At 44.5% G+C, this 17,124-nt stretch overlaps 1 protein-coding gene across 1 annotated transcript in view; it reads right to left on the reverse strand.

Annotated features, from left to right (window-relative positions):
• The window catches only part of LOC116394197 (serine/threonine-protein kinase 10-like), a 25,043-nt gene continuing 7,919 nt past the window's right edge, over positions 1 to 17,124 (reverse strand). Inside the window, exons 6-18 of the mRNA XM_031867095.1 lie at positions 15,400 to 15,594; positions 15,186 to 15,267; positions 13,616 to 13,747; positions 11,943 to 12,710; positions 11,716 to 11,846; positions 10,742 to 10,865; positions 8,479 to 8,658; positions 6,371 to 6,500; positions 4,710 to 4,834; positions 4,379 to 4,570; positions 4,127 to 4,252; positions 3,909 to 4,022; positions 1 to 1,780 (exon numbers count right to left, since the gene is read on the reverse strand). Coding sequence (XP_031722955.1) covers positions 1,634 to 1,780; positions 3,909 to 4,022; positions 4,127 to 4,252; positions 4,379 to 4,570; positions 4,710 to 4,834; positions 6,371 to 6,500; positions 8,479 to 8,658; positions 10,742 to 10,865; positions 11,716 to 11,846; positions 11,943 to 12,710; positions 13,616 to 13,747; positions 15,186 to 15,267; positions 15,400 to 15,594 — 2,446 coding nt within the window. The 3' untranslated portion in view covers positions 1 to 1,633. The remainder of the gene's footprint in view (positions 1,781 to 3,908; positions 4,023 to 4,126; positions 4,253 to 4,378; positions 4,571 to 4,709; positions 4,835 to 6,370; positions 6,501 to 8,478; positions 8,659 to 10,741; positions 10,866 to 11,715; positions 11,847 to 11,942; positions 12,711 to 13,615; positions 13,748 to 15,185; positions 15,268 to 15,399; positions 15,595 to 17,124) is intronic.

Here is a 17,124-nt window from a genome sequence, read left to right on the forward strand (position 1 = left end):
ACAGAGAGAAACGTTTATTTACAGCACAATGAACATCAACATTACACAGCTATTCTATTCTATTTTTTTAAATGCATAACGATTTTGATATGAACAGTTTTCAATCAGAATGTCGTCCATTGACTCCAACTGACCGACAGAACGAGCACTTATAGTTCTGAATGTTGCGAACCTCCAATGAGGGAACACGCTGCATTTCATATAAATAGCTACAGAGAAAAGGTGCACAATGGTTCACTTATTGAATACCTTTGACTAGCCAATCATGAAGAAAATGAGATGATGAGATGATCCAGTCAGGTCCACTTCTCCTTTGCTTCTCAACAGCTGCATCAAATATGACGTCATTCACAACACATCAGTCTGAATAAAAGAAATGCCGAGAGCTCATGTTGTGTTTGTTTCTTCCAACACGGATGCAAATCGGTCTCAAACTGTTAGCTTGCTTCACAGTCAGAGAGCAGAACAGGAAGTTGGCCAACTGGCATAAAACCCGGTGTCAGTATATCCATTAGCCAGCAGGACAATGCTAACAGTATTTCAATAAGAAGAAGAAACTCCATGTGAAGTGGAACTGCAGATGTTCACCACAACAGAAACTCCTTCAAATGTTAAATAACATTTGCAACAATCCAACAGTTGCATTCTTCATTGGTCCCTGAACACTGCTCCTACAGATGCATCTTTTTGTGCTTGACAATAATAAAGTGGTGGTACCTAAAAAGATAAAAGCAGACCCACTGATACAGGTACAGAAATGCTCGTTTGTGCTTCCTATGAACAGTGATGCTCTGTCTCTACTGTATGCTGAAGGCCTCACACAGGGAACACTTCTGCTGGAGAAGGTTCCTGAAGCTCGCTGTGAGATCATGCATCATCTCCAGCTCTACTCACCCCAACCTACAACGTCTACCACAGAGATAAAGGACGCCATTAAATATACTGGATCAAGAGTGATCTTAAAAAAATCAACATTAAGCCTTCAGCAGAAATATACATTCTATGTCATCATCAATTAAAAATGATAAGGTTGCTGTTTAATATTTAACTAAATGAAATCAACAGTTACTTCAAGTTGTATAAAAATGCTTTTTTATTTTTTCATGCAAATGTAGGGAAGCCCCGAGAGGCAAGTGACGAAAAAGTCTGATCTCCAGTGTTTATGACAAAAGGTTAATAAAGATAATCTTTCTGTTCATCTGTGGAAAATGGATCACCACAATATCTCTCGTCTTATTTGCTTCTCAGGACTTCCGTACGATGTCTAAAAAAAGAAAACAATTGAGCAGTAAATGATCATAAATTGCTGGAATATTGAACAGATCAAATTCTACAGGCACCGGAGTCTTCATAAAAAACTATTCAATCCCAACAGGAAGGTTGGGCAGACGGCTACTTCACTCCTTCATAACTCTCCTTCAAAATAACCCTAATAGTGTGAAAATATGACAACATGAACAAAATGAGGGCGGAGTCTGCAGACTGAGGAACAAAGTCCAGAAACAGAAATGCTTCTCACAGCCTCCAATAGTTTTCAGAGGACGAGGGCAAGGCAGCTCGGTTGGGTCTGTACTGTCGGTGTGTGTGTGTGTGTGTGTGCTCATCATGTCCATGTGCACTGTGTGCAGGTCTACTAGAAACCTGTGGAGTGGACGCTGGGGATGGGGTAGAACTTGGAGATGCGGCTCTGGCTGGACGGGTTAAGGCACTCGGACTCTCCGCTCATCTTGAAGAACACTTCCTGTTCCTGCAGTTTCCTGGCAAACTCCTCCTCCAGGGCCTGCAGGGTGCAGACAGAAACATGAGGAAAGACTGTTGAATCTGGGTCCTTTACATGCAGTAGTGTAAGTAGTGTATTAGCCTCCTGCGGGTAAGGAGTGGGACAAACAGCCCCAGTACTCTCAGGAGGTTAACAGGGGTGACTTTAAAATAGTGTGTGGATTGTGACTCCTAAAGTAAATCACACTGCTTTACTCGTAGAGCAAACTAGCTAACAGCCAGAACGCCATCCCATAATATGCGGTCAGAGAATGTCATGGACGAGGACACATGGTACTGTGTTTTGGCTGACTCTGATATTTATATCTATAAAGTACACGGATGAAGAAACGCAGCGAAGAGAGGCTGTGGCTGCATGCGTCGTGTAGATGATGCGGTTGACGGGGACACCGGCCATCAGAAACTTGCACGCAATGCATCCTGGTACATGTAGGCACTGCTGGCGGGGCTCAGTGAACAGGAGGACTCCTCACCTGACAACCAGTTCCCCACGACATCACATAGATACTTAGCTGGAGAAACAGCCTCCTTCATAACAATCAAATGCCTCTTCAATAAAAAGGAAACGATCAGGTTTCAATGAAAGTGAACCGATAAACACTGCAGCTGTTGTTTTCTCTGCACGTCTGATGAACAGGTGATCTTTAAAATTCACTCCAGCTGGTTTCACAACTCTCAAAACCACCTCAATCAGCAAAGAAGTCCCAATGGGCCTAAAGACCAGAGTTTGTAACTGATAAGATCTTCTAAGATGAGGTCTGCATTAACTGGAGGAAGGATCAGAAAGTGATTCATCCCATTACTGCAAATATTTCAGTCTGGACCAAAGTGATGGAGCGACCATCACTAGAGCTGCTAGCATGGCTAACATCAAGGTGGACCATGGTCTGAATATGAACAGATGAGTTCACTTTATCCAATGGTACAGCTCCCTGTTGTGTAAAGGCGTTAATGCAGTGCAGGTTGAATCAGTTAGCTTCAAGCCCGCCTGGCGACACAGCAGGCGGGCTTTCTCGTGGTGCTTTTGAGGAACAGACGCAATTTCCAATTTCCTGGAATTAAACTCCAAGAGAACAAAGAGATGGAAACTGATTTTAGAAGCCACAAAACTGCACTGCCAGTGAAGTAGTGGAAACTGAAATGGACAGAACACTTTGACGACTGCGCAGCTTTTTGCAGCAGAGAATGTACTTTTTATGCAAACTGTTGGACTTTAGAAATGTTTTTACACGCGTACTTCAGAGTGTTCTGTCTTTTGGTCTTATCTGTGTGGTTGGTAACATGAGCAAATCATTCTAACTGTGGATGTGCAGCATCGGGTCAGGAGGGTGTTATATGTTAACTCAGACTAGAGGCGTGCAAAACACAGAGGAGCAACATGTGTCATTTATCCACAGACCATGATGGTGGTTATTCCGTGTTTTAATCAGGTCCATATTATGTTTATTGGTTACTGTGCTGTACTACAACTATGGGGACACAACAGTTCTCTAAGTCAGGACTCAACCAGGCTGCAGTGTTAAATCAGGACAGCAGGAAAAATCCGGCATTGACCAAGAAACATCCCCAGCCTGGACAGTGAACGGAGCCTCCAAAAACAGCCGATTTGACAGGATAGTAGCGCCCCCCTTCACTTCAAGAACTCTTAGCTGCTCACATGCACTTTTATTAAAGTGGATTGACTGCTTTTCTTTTACTTGACTTTATTGAGTATTCCGTCTCCGTGTCTATGGGACCACGTGTGTTTCTGTTAGGATATCATGTCTGGAGCACTGGACCAAACCAATGTCCCTGTGGTTGATCTGTATTGGAGTCCTTCACCAGTTGAGGACACGGTGAGGCAGTGTTGTCATAACACTAAAAGTATCTGAGTGCTTACTGAAGTGATGCCACGGTAACAACCAAAAACATCAGGAAAATAAAGCTACAATAGATGAACATGGACCTTAAACGTCTTCTTCTCTTCATTCATCAAACCACAAAGCTTCTTTGGACAATGTCAATGCAACATATACACAGTTCTGTGTAATCAAACCAGGAAATGTATTGTGAGCTCATGCCTCAATGTGTTCAGTTTATCACAGTCATTACTGTAGCACATCTCTTATCAGGAGGAACAGATACTGTACCTTCTTCCTGGGTCGTAGTTTCTCCCTCCACTCCTTCAGCTCCATACTGTGCTCCTCGTCCAACTCCTTCAGCTTCTGGGTCTCGTGTTCAATGAGCAGGTGGCACTTCTCGTTCTGAAACGCACACCGGGGGGGGGGGGGGGGGGGGGGTGTTATGAAGCATATTTCCGTGTCCGGGACTGCGTGTAAACAGCAGATCAGAGGCGCTTGATCTCTACCTGTAACTGCTGAAGCTCTCGGATGTTGACGTCACACTGCAGCTGCAGGTCTCTCATCTGGTTTTCGTGTTTCTGATGCTGATGGAGCCTCTCGTTCTTCTGTCTCTTCTCTTCCTGCGCTGCAAACTGGAGAACACAGACACCATTAGGCTTCTGGGTTCTCATTCTTTTAAAGGAAAGTGGGCTAAGGTTTTGGTGTGACGAAAGGGTTGATTTCATTTCTGGCAGATTACGCTCGGTGTTGCCCGTCACCTGTTTGACCTTCTCCCTCTCCTGCTCGGGGGTGATGAAAGCTCCGGTGATGCGGAGGCTTTTCTTGAACATGGCCATGCGGGTCTTGGCCTCGCTGCGCTGAATCTTCGGCAGCCTGGCTCTCTCCTGCGTCTGCTTGTTCTTCATCTCCTCGATCAGACGCTGGTTGTAGCGCTGCATCTGCTCCATCTCCTGCACAGGCCACACAAGCAGAGACACAGAACATGGAGAGGAGCTCGCAGAGAAAGTTTTGACAGGAACAGAAGCACCCGGAGGTTGGAGGGATAATCAAAGAGCTAGATTGAGGCTAAGTGTCTGATGCAGCTGGTACCTTCTCGTGTCTCTTCAGCAGCTGATGTCTCTGCATGAAGTACTGGTCTTTGAGCTGCTGTTTGAACAGCTGGTGTTTCTCCTGCAGATGGCGCTCTTCCAGCTCCCACATGGCAGCCTCCCGTGCTAGAGAACAAAAGACAGCTAACTGATCAGTCTCCTCAACGTCTGTATTTCTAGATGCTCTGCAGTGAGACGGAGCAGAAGACGTGCAGCGACAGTTACCTCCTGAATGCTCGAGTTTAACAATATCAACTTTACTAATGAGGTTTCAGCTTTTAAGCTCTCAACTATCTCAGTGTGTTTTCCCAGAGAACGCCCTTGACGGGCTCCTAACGCACAGTAACACCTCAGAGAGTGCTTCTCAGAAGTGTTGTTTGTGCAGCATGTTAAGCACAGATTAAGTCCCAGGCAGCGCTACCTGCTAACAGGCTGCAGTGGTGTCGGTTGGGCTGAGAAGATCTCAGGCTTGTTTACTGCTCCTCTGACTCCCTATGAATGAGATGCTTCCATTCTATGCTGAACCTTCTGCTAGCACTCTGAGAGGATTGGTCAACACGTATTGCTGACCTGCCTGGAGGAGGACCCTAACATTGGGCCTCATGTAGCAACAGTCTCTTTGATCTCTCTTTGTTCAGAGAAGAAATAAGAGAGGTAACCTCCAGACGGACCAAATGTTCTTAACCATCCAGATCTGCTGAATGATAAATCACAGTTATCATAAATTGATTATTAATATCATCATAACGCCCCCTAAACACTCAATAAGGGCAGCTGTTGTGCTGTTGAGAAGGAGTTCAGCTGAAGTTAACAGAGGCGTATTGTTGAATTAAACAAAGTGAACCTGTGGTTCTCCAGAGCGTCGGTACCGAGGTTACAGGAGAATCAAAAAGCTTCTGAGAGCAGTACGGAAGCCGTTTAAAAGATGAATTATGATCAATGGACCAATATTATGTTCTCTACAATCCCATCACTATAGTCACTCGAAAACAGCCCATTCATCTGCACACACCCCCAAAAGATATTCAACACGGTCAGAACATCTTTGACTTCATTATAAACTGTTGAACTGAACATGTAAGTCAAAGTAATAAATATATAAATCTGGAACTAATCATTAAACTAACCATAGATAATGTAGCAGAGAACATTTTAATTTTTTGAAAGAGGGAAGTGAACATCAGTCTGCTTCACTTCCTGCATTGAATCTTGGTAAGAGAACATCCTGAAGGTGTGATTTGGTGGTTTACATCATTCGGATATGTTCTATTTATTCACAACGTGTTCTGAGGTTTAGAAGTGGCCAGGGTTACATTGTTAAACGCAACTCTTAGAAACCATGAACGTTGGTGCGTGTTCCCGGGGGAAGCAGGGTCTGAAGTGTGTGATGAATGGATAATTACGTGGCTGGATCATTTGGAAGAGAGAGAACCTCAACGGTGGTAAATAAGACAAGGTAACAGAAGGATTTATTGTCCTGCTGCTCTTGTATTGTGGTGTTTTGTTATAGACTCCAGAGAAACAAACTGAAAACAGGTCTGATACGACATGAACACAAGTCGTCTGTCTGCTATAAAATCAGCTGTTCACCGGGACCGCAGAGGTTTACGTGACATGAACACAGCATTACCTGCCTGACAGTAAATCGGTTAGTATTTTCACCTCGGAGCAGCTGCTGCTTGTGGTTGAGGCAGTCTTTCTCGATGGTGGCGAGCTCGTGTTTGTGTTGCTGGATGATCTTCTTCAGAGCGGTATCCAGATCCTGCTGCTGCTTCTGAAGAAACTCCTGTTCCTGGACGGAGGACAGAGAATACAGGTGACATGAAGAAAACACAGGAAGATGCTGCTGATCTACCATTCAGTGTGTCTGAGAGACCCACGCAAAGTTATGATGATAATAATAATAATGAGGATAGAAACAACGACAATCAACATCAGAATAATAACGAGAATAGATGTTCGTCTCATCAGTGAGACACTTCTACACAGAAACCTTTATCCATACATTAACCTGGATTGGCTTTATGAGGCCAGCTGAGTGAGTGAGTGAGTGAGTGTGTGTGTGTGTGTTGGCCGACAGGCTTTCTGCCAAGTTCACCTCAGGTTAAGCTCAGCTTGAGCTGAAGGACCAGATGGTAGCAGCAGGTAATAAAGAGCGTTTCACCTGTTTGTCACATTAATCCTAACCCTACCTGGCTTACCTCACACAGAGAGGAATTAGCGGTCATGTGGCGCTCAACGATAACACAGGAAGCACCATCAAGGTGTCTATTGACGCATGTCTCCAAATGTCCACAATTTACCCAACGGATCTGAGCGTGGCATGTTCTCATGGGAAAGGTAGAACATAAGGAACAACCTATAAACCGTGAGGCCATGGGCCACTACCTCGTACGGTTCTGATCCAATAGAGAACAATGACCCTCACTCATGAACCACACTGGCTTGATTTAAGAGAACTTGCTGTATTGTGAATGATCTCTTAGGTACAAACACAGTCTCAAGTGGTCCAGACCTGTCCTAGCAGTCATTTGTCCCCATTACTCGTCTTCATCAGGTCCCTTAATTCTGTTAAAGAGAGACTTTCCTCTCTGGATCTCTGAAAGCAGGACTTCATCATAGGACACAAGGGGTAGGACGTGTAGCCTTATATGGTGTTATTGGGTTGTTAGCGATGCTAATTCACTGTCCTTATGGACGCGCTCATTTACACACACATGTCACTCATCATGTTAACTCTGGTCATTCAGTTATCTGAAGTTCAGAGAGTTTGCTGAATGTGACGTGGCTCACTCGTACGAGCTCACCAAACGGAAACAAGGAGGAGAAAATGAAGATAAGAATACCAAAATGTTCTCGCATGAGCTCCATTACTTGTGGATGAAAAGCACTACAATTCACAGCATTTCATTGTCAGCAGTAAACATTTCTCTCTGTGATTTGTTGATGGCATGGCACTATTTTAGGATTGGTGTAGGCCTGTGCTGATGTATAGAAAAGGTGTGTGTTGTCTCAAGAGTGACGAGTCATGCTTTCAGAGGCCAGACTCCAAATGTGAGGAACACAGGGGTTTCACTTACGTCCTGTATGGAAGCGTTGCACAAGGTGCACGAGGACAACTGAGAGGACTGAATCATGACAAGGGCCACTCCCTGTGGATCACAGTGCATTACCCTCCTAGACATTGCTCTAAACACTGCACACTGCACACACACTCTGAACCTGTGAAGGGGCACTGCACACTCCGGGAGGAAAAGGGGAAGGAAAGTCCTGAAAGCCCCACCAAACAGCAGAAGAAATATGTGCTGGATAACTCTGTTCCAACAAAAGTCAGAGAGGAAGAGCTGAGAGGAACAGGGAGTGTGCGAGTCAAAGTTCAAAACTCACAGCAAACCGGGGCCCTCATGACCTCATTCGGCTGGGCTTGGACAATATCCTCTTTAATACCTTTAATGATAGCGTTGGTCACATGCTTTTGGAGAAAGTCCCACTTCCTGTTTGCCCTATATCAGAGCAGCCACGAGCAATAGATAGAAAGCAAATGAGAAAGAAGCTGTGGATGGATTAACACTCCGTGACTCGTTTATCTCTTGTGCAGCTAAACGGTGGTGATGCCAATCAGAGAGGCTTGTGTGTGTGTGTATGGCGAAGTATCAAAATAACTCACTATAAATAGGAAGTGTACAAGCTATCCCGCCCTGCTAAGGGCCTACATGTGGGCAAAGGGAAGTGAAAGGACATTCCACGCGTCATGTGTGGAACATGCTAACCTCTTTCTTGCGGTTTTTCAGCATGTTCTGGTACTTGGACAGCTCTTTGTCCTGCTCGGCTTTGATGCGCTTGGCCTCGTCCCTGAGCCGGTTGGTGTGCTCCTGCTCCAGCCTCTCGATGGTCTGCTTCTGCTGCCGCTCCAGGTTCTCCACCTCCTGGTCGTACTGACGCTTCTTACTCTGTAAGGCACAGAGGGTCACGTCATGTCAGTGAAACAAAGAAGCAAATGATGGTATTTAAAGAGGCAGCAGCGTGGGAGGGTCATCCAGCAGTAGGAGTCACTCTAACAGAGAGATGCACCAATCCATCGGCCGCGGATTGATACCGGACACACAAGTGCCGCCGGATACGTTGACACAAAGTCCAAAGTAAGCTGTGGAAGACCAACCTTTAAAACTTTAAATACAACTGAAACTTTCAAAGAAATATTACAAAAATGTCTGTCAATTACAGTCCTTCAGGAATCGGAATTGAAAAGTGAGGCTGACAATAACCTTCGTTATGTACGTTTTAAAAAGGAATGCGAGGCAGCCAACACCTCCATCTATCTATCTAAACCTCAATAGAAGCCACTGCTACGGCGCTAAAAGGTACTAGCAACAAGTAATGACAACTGAAGGGAATCCTTCACACAGTAACATCAACAGTTTGCCCTTCACCAACTGCCAGGAAAACCTGGATCTCTGTGCAGTGGAAGAAAACACTCGAATGAGTCATCCTCTTTCACCCTTTTTCCTACATCTGCGGAGGCTCCATTTAACCACCACAGAGTGACGTCTTTTTATACACAGCCCTGTTTCTTCTGCTTCTGGCGTTCCCTAATCTAGAGATGGCAAAATGTTCTGTTACACCACAACAACGTCACCATTCGTTTTGTAGTGAAGTAAAAAGTGCTGAACCACCTCCCAAAAAAGTGACGGGACTGAATGCTCATGAGAGTGTTTGGAATGCAGAGAGACACATTCATTTCCATTTTTCTTGTAGTAAGTCATATTCCTGTCAGATACCAAAACACTCATAATACACATGTTTACATTTTCACCATCCGTTGCTCTATTTTCATAAACACATTTTTTTGACTGTTCCTTAAAACCTTTTTAAGTGAATAAAAGAAACGGTTCCATTTCTTGCCGCGTTAAATGAGGTCATTGGCCGGTCTTTGAGGTTTCATGTGTAATTAATCTCAATGCAGTTGTTCCCAAAGTGGATGCAGATTGTCGAGCTAAAATGAGTTCCAAGATGCAAGCAGTCAGAAATAGCATCAGAGGGAACAGAACAGTTAACAGACATGCTACTTCTGTTTTCTGTAAATACCTGAAGCAAAAGCTGCCACACTAAAACTACTTCCTCCTCTGGGCTTGGTACGAGTTCATGTTAAAAGGAGCAGTGTGTAACATTTAGGGGGAGTAATTGGCAGCAATGGAATATCATTTTCATAACTATGTTTTGATCAGTGTATAATCACTTGAAACTAAGAATCGTAGTGCTTCCGTTAGCTTAGAAAATGCTGTTTATAACTTCCTAGGTGTCAGTAACCCTGTGGGAAGATTGCTAAACGCTAACATTAGCATAGCTATGATGCTAACCGGTGCTTCACACTAGATAGGCCCGGGATGGAAACATTTGAGATGGTGCAAGTACACAACATATATATGTATATTATAAATGGTCTTCCTAGTCTTCTTACACTACATGTCATTCACACACCGATGCCAGGACTACCATGGAAGTATGCCACTATCCGTCAGGGCTAGTTAACCATTCACACACCGATGACACAGCCTACGGGAAAAATTTGGGGTTAGCCGCCTTGCCCAAACACATCGACATGGACAAGCGGAGCCGGGGATCGAACCGCCGATCTTCAGACTGAACAACCCACTCTATCTCAGAGCCCCAGCTAGGTCTAGTCACTTTTGGACATTTTAACATGACAAAAGTTACATATTATACTTTTTAAATGAAGTTTGAGAATGACTGTTTTAAACATTTCAGCAGCCACTGGAACATAATGAAACATATAACACAACAGCTGGTTCCTTAAACTCATTCTGACTCAGCCTCATTTTCCTGCCATGACCAGAACTACGTCATGAGCAGACAATGAGGTGAAGCATGGCTGTGAGAGGGCTGAAGACAACCTGGAGAAAGAATTCACTACAGAGAATAATATTTGGTGGCTGGAGGATAAAAACCGCCGTTTGGTCGGATGCATCCGAGCCATGAATCTGAGCCAGGACTTTTCCGAGCTGAGTGACTCACCGTGGTCTCCTGCTCAAAGCGCCGGTAGATCTGTTCCGTCTGCTGCTGCAGCTTGTTGCTGAGCTGCTGCTGGGCCCTCTGCTCCTCCTTCTGCAGGAGACGCAGCTCCCTCAGCTCCTGGCGTCTGGAGACGAGGAGAGAATAGTGGGTGGTGGCAGAGGAAAAAAAAGATGTTAATTCTGTGTCAGAGAGGTGAACATGCATGACCTCATTGGCCCGAGTCTAAATGACGCTGTGTCCTTAAAGCCTATCAGCGCTGAGATGCTCCTCCTGTCATCACTGACGTTGTTGAATCAGGAAAAAACCATACGGTGTAAAATATAACGACGCTGCTGTATTTAGCCTAGATGACGTTATGTTGAGTGTTGATGGAGCTGCTACAATGTTAGCAAAGCCCATCACCGATCTATCCGAGCTGCACTGAGAAAACAAGCACTTTAAAAGTGATTTGCTTGTCGTCTTGGGGAGACAACTAACAAAATATGAATTCAGACTTTTTACAAATCGGCATCATTACGTAGTTATTTCGATGTCCCTTTTTGTCCGTTTATTGCAGTTAAATCACAGAAACATCTGTTTATTTTGTGTTCATAGAGCTGTAGTAAAAACCAGCTGACGTGTCACAGTGAATACAGCTCGATGAAATCCACGGAGCGCCTCCAGATGATGTTATAAACCCAGACAAGAAGGCGTTTAGTTTCCCGGGATATCTGGGACTTTCACAACACGTACTAAGCAGCCATGGTTGATGGCGGAAATAAATGGCTTAGTTGATAACGGTTTCCATGGAGATAAGCCACTCCTTCCCTGCGGTGCGTCTAGAGCGAATGAAGCGAATAACAACAAATGATCCAGCGAGTAAACTCCCGCGAGTAACGCAACGTGAAGATTAGCTTTGTGTTTGGTGTGAACACAGCATAGGGTTACTAGGCAACCTGTTTACATGATATTTGTAAATGAAGGCAGGTGAATACCTCAGGAACCTCATCTCCTCGTTCTTGGTATCATTGTCACTGATGATCTTTGATGTGGTCACGCTAACTTCCACTCCGTCCACAATGAATTTGCGAGTCTTTTTTAACGTCTTCTTCTGACGCTTGTTGTCCTGGAAAAGAAGAAGAAGAAAGAAGAAGAAGAAGAAGAGTTCATGGATGTTTCTGTAGCTCTGCTGATATCTGAGTGTGTGGACTGCGAGGGTTACCTGTATGGAAATAGATCCCGGCTCTTTTGTTTTGGACAGAAAGCTTGAGATGGACAGATTGAGGTCCACGCTGCTGTTATCTGCAGCTGGGCCGCTCCCCGAGTCTGAATCTCTCTCTCCGTCATCCTTAGCTTTGTCTGGAACAGTTTTCTCATCTTCTGCATTCATCTTCTCCTTTTCTGTGGGCTTCTCTCCATCCTCCTCCTTTGGGACAACGTTAAATTGCTCTGGTAGTGTCAGTGTCACCTTGAGATTTTTGTACCGGTCCTCCTCCTTCTCCTGCTCCTCTGCTGGTGCGTTTGATTCCTCCACAGCAGCTTTGTTCTCCTCCTGAGGAGCGTTGGCGACCTCTGAACCCTCTGTGCTCGCCTGTGGATTGGCTGGACCCTCCGACGTGTCCACTTCCTTTTCATCCTCCACTGCAATCTCCAGCTCCTGCATTTCCTTGGCAGGTGCCTCTGGTTGGGTCTCTGGTTCTGGGGAGGCAACATCTCCTCCTGCTTCTGGGGGCTTTTCCTCCACTGGTTTCTGTTCCACCTCTCCGTCCTCATCTGGAGTGTTTGAAGTCTCCTCAGCTACAGGGGCAGCGGCCTCCTCAACAAAGCTAGTGTCCACCACATGGTTGGCCACAGGGAGCTCAGTGGGTGTGGGCACGGACACAACCGGCTCCACCTTCTCAGGGACTGATTCCAACATGGAGGGAGAGAGGGGGATCTTCTCATCCTCTGAGCTGGCAACGCTGACGTCAGAGGGGGCGCGCTTGTGGCCCTGAAGCAGTGGTGGAAGTGACAGTTAAAGAGATTATTAGTTTCACCTTAAAATACAACACAACAGGGTGCATGAATGACCAATACTTATTAATACCAATTAATCCATCACTTGACCAACAAAAAAATGAATCAGCAAATGGTTCTGTTAATAAATGAATCATTTTAAGACCTATTTCGAGAAAAATTGCCGTTACTTTTCTTTGTGTTCAATCTGGTAAACTGCATATCTTTGTGTTATTGGAATATATCAAGAAAATAATCAGCAGGTTAATAAAGAATGAAAATGATTGTTAGTTGAAGCCCAATATATAAAATACTAAAATGTTTTTAAAGCTGGGTTTGTAACATTCAGTTATTAAGAATATTCAGACATTGGAATTGGAGTGTAAAATAAATATTAAAATATTAAAAATAAATATTAAAATAAATAAAATAATGCCACACAACCAAAACAATAAATAAAATGGACTCTTTGGCTCTGTAAATATAAAATGTGCAAATTTGGCACAACGTCCAAGTCTTATAATGGTAAGAAAAGCCTTGGTGTATATTCTGGCATCATGTTGGTGACATTCCTAAACAAACGAGTGTAAACACAACGAGCTGTATCGATGTGGAATCATGAATCAGCAGAAATGATTGAGGTCATGTCCATATATGGTACGATAATAATAATTATCGTGAAAGGCCAACTTATTGTTAATTGTTATGATAATAAAAGACTGGGTGACAATTTACTAACATACTGTACTGAGAATCTGGAAATGACTAAAATGATCCACTGATCATCAAAGCAGATTAAACATTTTTAATATGCTGATTAATTTATCTCAGCTCTACAAAAAAGTCATAAAACACTAGCAAGTTCCTTTTGCAAACAGATTTTTGTAAATGTTTACACACCAGGTGGGCTTCCGTCTCTTCCTCCTCCTCTTCCTCTTTGTGGTCTTCAATCTCCTCCGTGACCTCAGCCTTTGCCTCCGCTATGAGCTCCCTCAGGGGCCTGCCGTCAGTCACGCTGGACACAAATGAATGCTGCGCACAAGACAATTCACAATAACACGATTAGTAATCAAGGTTTCATCTCCATCTTAACGGTGTCGTAACATTTCAGCCGCTGCAATAACAGCCCTTCGACATAGTTGGCAGCAAGGACTGGACACCCCGCAGACAACTAATCCCACAGACTTTGAGATAGAAACTGCTCACAGTATAACAGACGGTTCTGTTTTGACCATGCGAGACACAAGATCCAAATAGCACGCTAAACAATACGGACTTTCCTGCATCCTTCTGTTACTCTTCCTCTGGGAATAAGTCAATCAACTTCTTTGTTGCGTACAAAGAGACTACACACACACACACACACACACACACACACACACACACACACACACACTGTATCTACACTTTCTGACCACCTCACCTTCTTCAGCTGAGAAATCTGCTGCACATATTCTATCGCTGGCCTGAGAATATGCAGCTTCTTCGATATCATAACCTTCATCGGCGGCAGACCGCTGTGTTGAATTTTCAAGCCCATCGAGTCTTCCTCTGTGCAGAACAACCCTTTAGCTGCAGCGTTGAAATGTGTTCACTGTGTGTGTGTGTGTGTGTGTGGACGCGTCCTTACTGCTGCTCTGTACATAAGTGGCTCTGACTCGACGAGCACCTTAAACCCTTCAAAGAAAAGCTGCACTGCTGACGTCAGCGTGGGCACACACTCTGAATGGCAGCTGGTACATGGGTATGGGATGGGGAACGAGGATTATCAGTAATAAAGTTACTTGTTGAAATAAAGGTTGAACTTTTTTTTTTTTTTTTTTAAAGGCTGTGAACTAAGGGACTGGGAGAGAACAAAAAATCAAAACTTTCAATTTAAATAATGAATTATATATTTTCATTCTGCTCTTTTCATTTATTGAAGTGCCAGTTGAGGAAGTCTGTGTTAAGCTAAAATCCCTTTTCCGTATAGTTTTTACATGAACTGAAAATGTTAGCTTGCACAGCAGCTGGATTCTCAGGAGGTCACGCGAGAACAGCGTCATCACATGAAAATCAAGTAATGCGTTTGTGTCTGGACCAATCAGCTTCCTGTGAGGAGCTTCTGGCAGCTAGGGGCGGGGCTTAGGTGTGTGAGAGACAACATGGAGAGGAGACTGTTGGTTGTTACCAATGGCCGCTCCTGAAGAGGTCAGTGTAGATGCTGCAGTGTCATCAGTCCTATCACTGGAGAGTATTTCTTCATTGGAAGAAGAGCAAAGAACAACACTGAAGGCTTTTCGACATAGAAAAGACTCGCTTCGGTAAGAGTTTGATTGACAGATGGTTCGTCAAACAGTGCGTGTTCTTTTCCAAACCACTTTTAATGACGGCCTCTCAGAAGGTTCTGATGGCTCAGGTTAGAATAAATGGACTTTGTTCCCGTGGAACCAATGCTTACAGACATCCCTGACTGAACTGAAAGAGTTACCTGTAGCAGTTGAGTGGGGTTCCATCTGTTGTCCACATGCTTGTCCAAACACCGCTTTAAGAAGTCACTGAATTCTGGGGACCTTAAGAGTGCAAGTGGTAAAACAATAAGACTTAAGACAATGAAAACTCTACTACATCAAGGATCTCTGCATATCAAGATATGATGTAGAGTTATGCTGAACTAATACATGGCCATTGAACCAGTGACTCACCAGCGTGACGGCTGCATCAGGGTGGGAGGGTCCGCCTTGGCTATTTTCAGCAGGACTCTCATGGGGTTCATCTCGTGATTGGGCGGCTCAATCTGCGCCAGCTCTATCAATGTGACCCCGAGGGACCAGATGTCAGCCTTGTAGTCGTACGGACGGTCCTTGGACGTCTCGCACATCACCACCTCCGGAGCCATCCTGGAAGCACAGAAGGAAAGTCACTGATAGGAGATGTGGAGTCAATGGATGCTTGTTCTATGTACAAGAAAGACAAACTGATAGTGAGTATTAGATTCACTTCTTTCATCAAAGAACTGAAGAAAGAGTCGTCATTGACTAGGACTATGAAGGCAAATCACTGTCAAAATCCGAGAGCGCAAATGAGATCCACAGCGACGAGCGCTTTTACATCGATCGCGCGAGCGACATTCCCTATTCCTACATATCAGTGACTGGTGTGGGCTTGCTTTGTTTTACAGATTTTGTCAAAGCGGGGTTGCTGGTTAGAGATAGCCACTCTCAGTTCATTTTCAATGTTCAACTTTGATCCGTATTTGGTCTTCATTGCAGCAACTGCAGAAAAGCCTGTTTCACATAAATAGGATGTGGCAAAAGGCAACAGTATGCCCATAGCTCTTTGGCCTAGTAGTGGGTAGTCTGTCTCCACTCCAATCCAAAACACAGCCAGTGAATTGGATGTGAACTGTAGTCTCCTTGTTGAGTCGGATGTCATGTCAATGTACTGCTCTTCCTCTGTGGTACCGAGGTCTGCAGGTGCAGTTGCTTGAAAGGGGTCTCGTATCCACTCATATTTTGCAGAATCCTCAGGGAAGTACTTGTGAAAGTGATTTTGCAGGGCTGAGATATGAGCCTTCATACATGGAATAATTGTATTTTCCAGCTCATTGTTGTCAAGGAATGCATTCAGGTTTTCAAAGGCGTCCACACTCCCCTCTGCAAGCCTTCTCTCCCACATCTTCAGTTTTTTAGGAAAAGATGTTATTTTGTCTGTGAGCTGTGGAAGATGAGTGTTGGTGCCTTGCAACTGTAAATTCAGTCCATTGAGCTTCTGAAATATATCGCTGAGATAGGCAAGCTTCTGTAAGAAGTTTCCATCATGATACTTGTGGGCAAGGTCATTCCTTTCTTCAGTCAATAGCACTCTGATCTCATCCCTCAGCTCAGAAACCCTGGACAGTACCGTCCCTCGTGAAAGCCATCTAGACTCACTGTGGCACAACAGAGCCGTGTTCTCGGATCCCATTTCTTCACATATTGATGATAAAAATCCAGGATTTCAGGAGTCTGGTTTTTATGTAGTTGACTGTTGTGATGACATCTGTCAACACTGAGTTCAGTTCGGGACTTAGCTCTTTGGAGGCAAGTGGCTCTCTGTGAAGGAGGCAGTGTGTCCACTGTGCTTTGTGAGAGACGCGCCTGATAAGAGCTTGCAGTCCGCTGCGTTTCCCAGCCATCGCCTTCGCCCCATCTGTGCAGACTCCCACTTCAGATCTGCCTCTTTGAAATAGGTGTCAATTATTTTGAAAAGTTCTTCTGCAATGGCTGCAAGTAGTATTAACTCCTCTGCTATTGTGTGAGCCTTTTTGCATTGGGCGACTCTGTAGGCTACTTTGGACAGATACAGCTTTTACAAAGTGACTCTGCTGGGCATGACAGTTTTCCAATTTTCTGTTGAAAAACTCAACGTGCTTGTTTGCATGTTCGGGT

Source organism: Anarrhichthys ocellatus, unplaced genomic scaffold (genome assembly GCF_004355925.1).
Source record: "Anarrhichthys ocellatus isolate YVR2014 unplaced genomic scaffold, GSC_Weel_1.0 scaffold38, whole genome shotgun sequence".
Lineage (NCBI taxonomy): Eukaryota > Metazoa > Chordata > Actinopteri > Perciformes > Anarhichadidae > Anarrhichthys > Anarrhichthys ocellatus.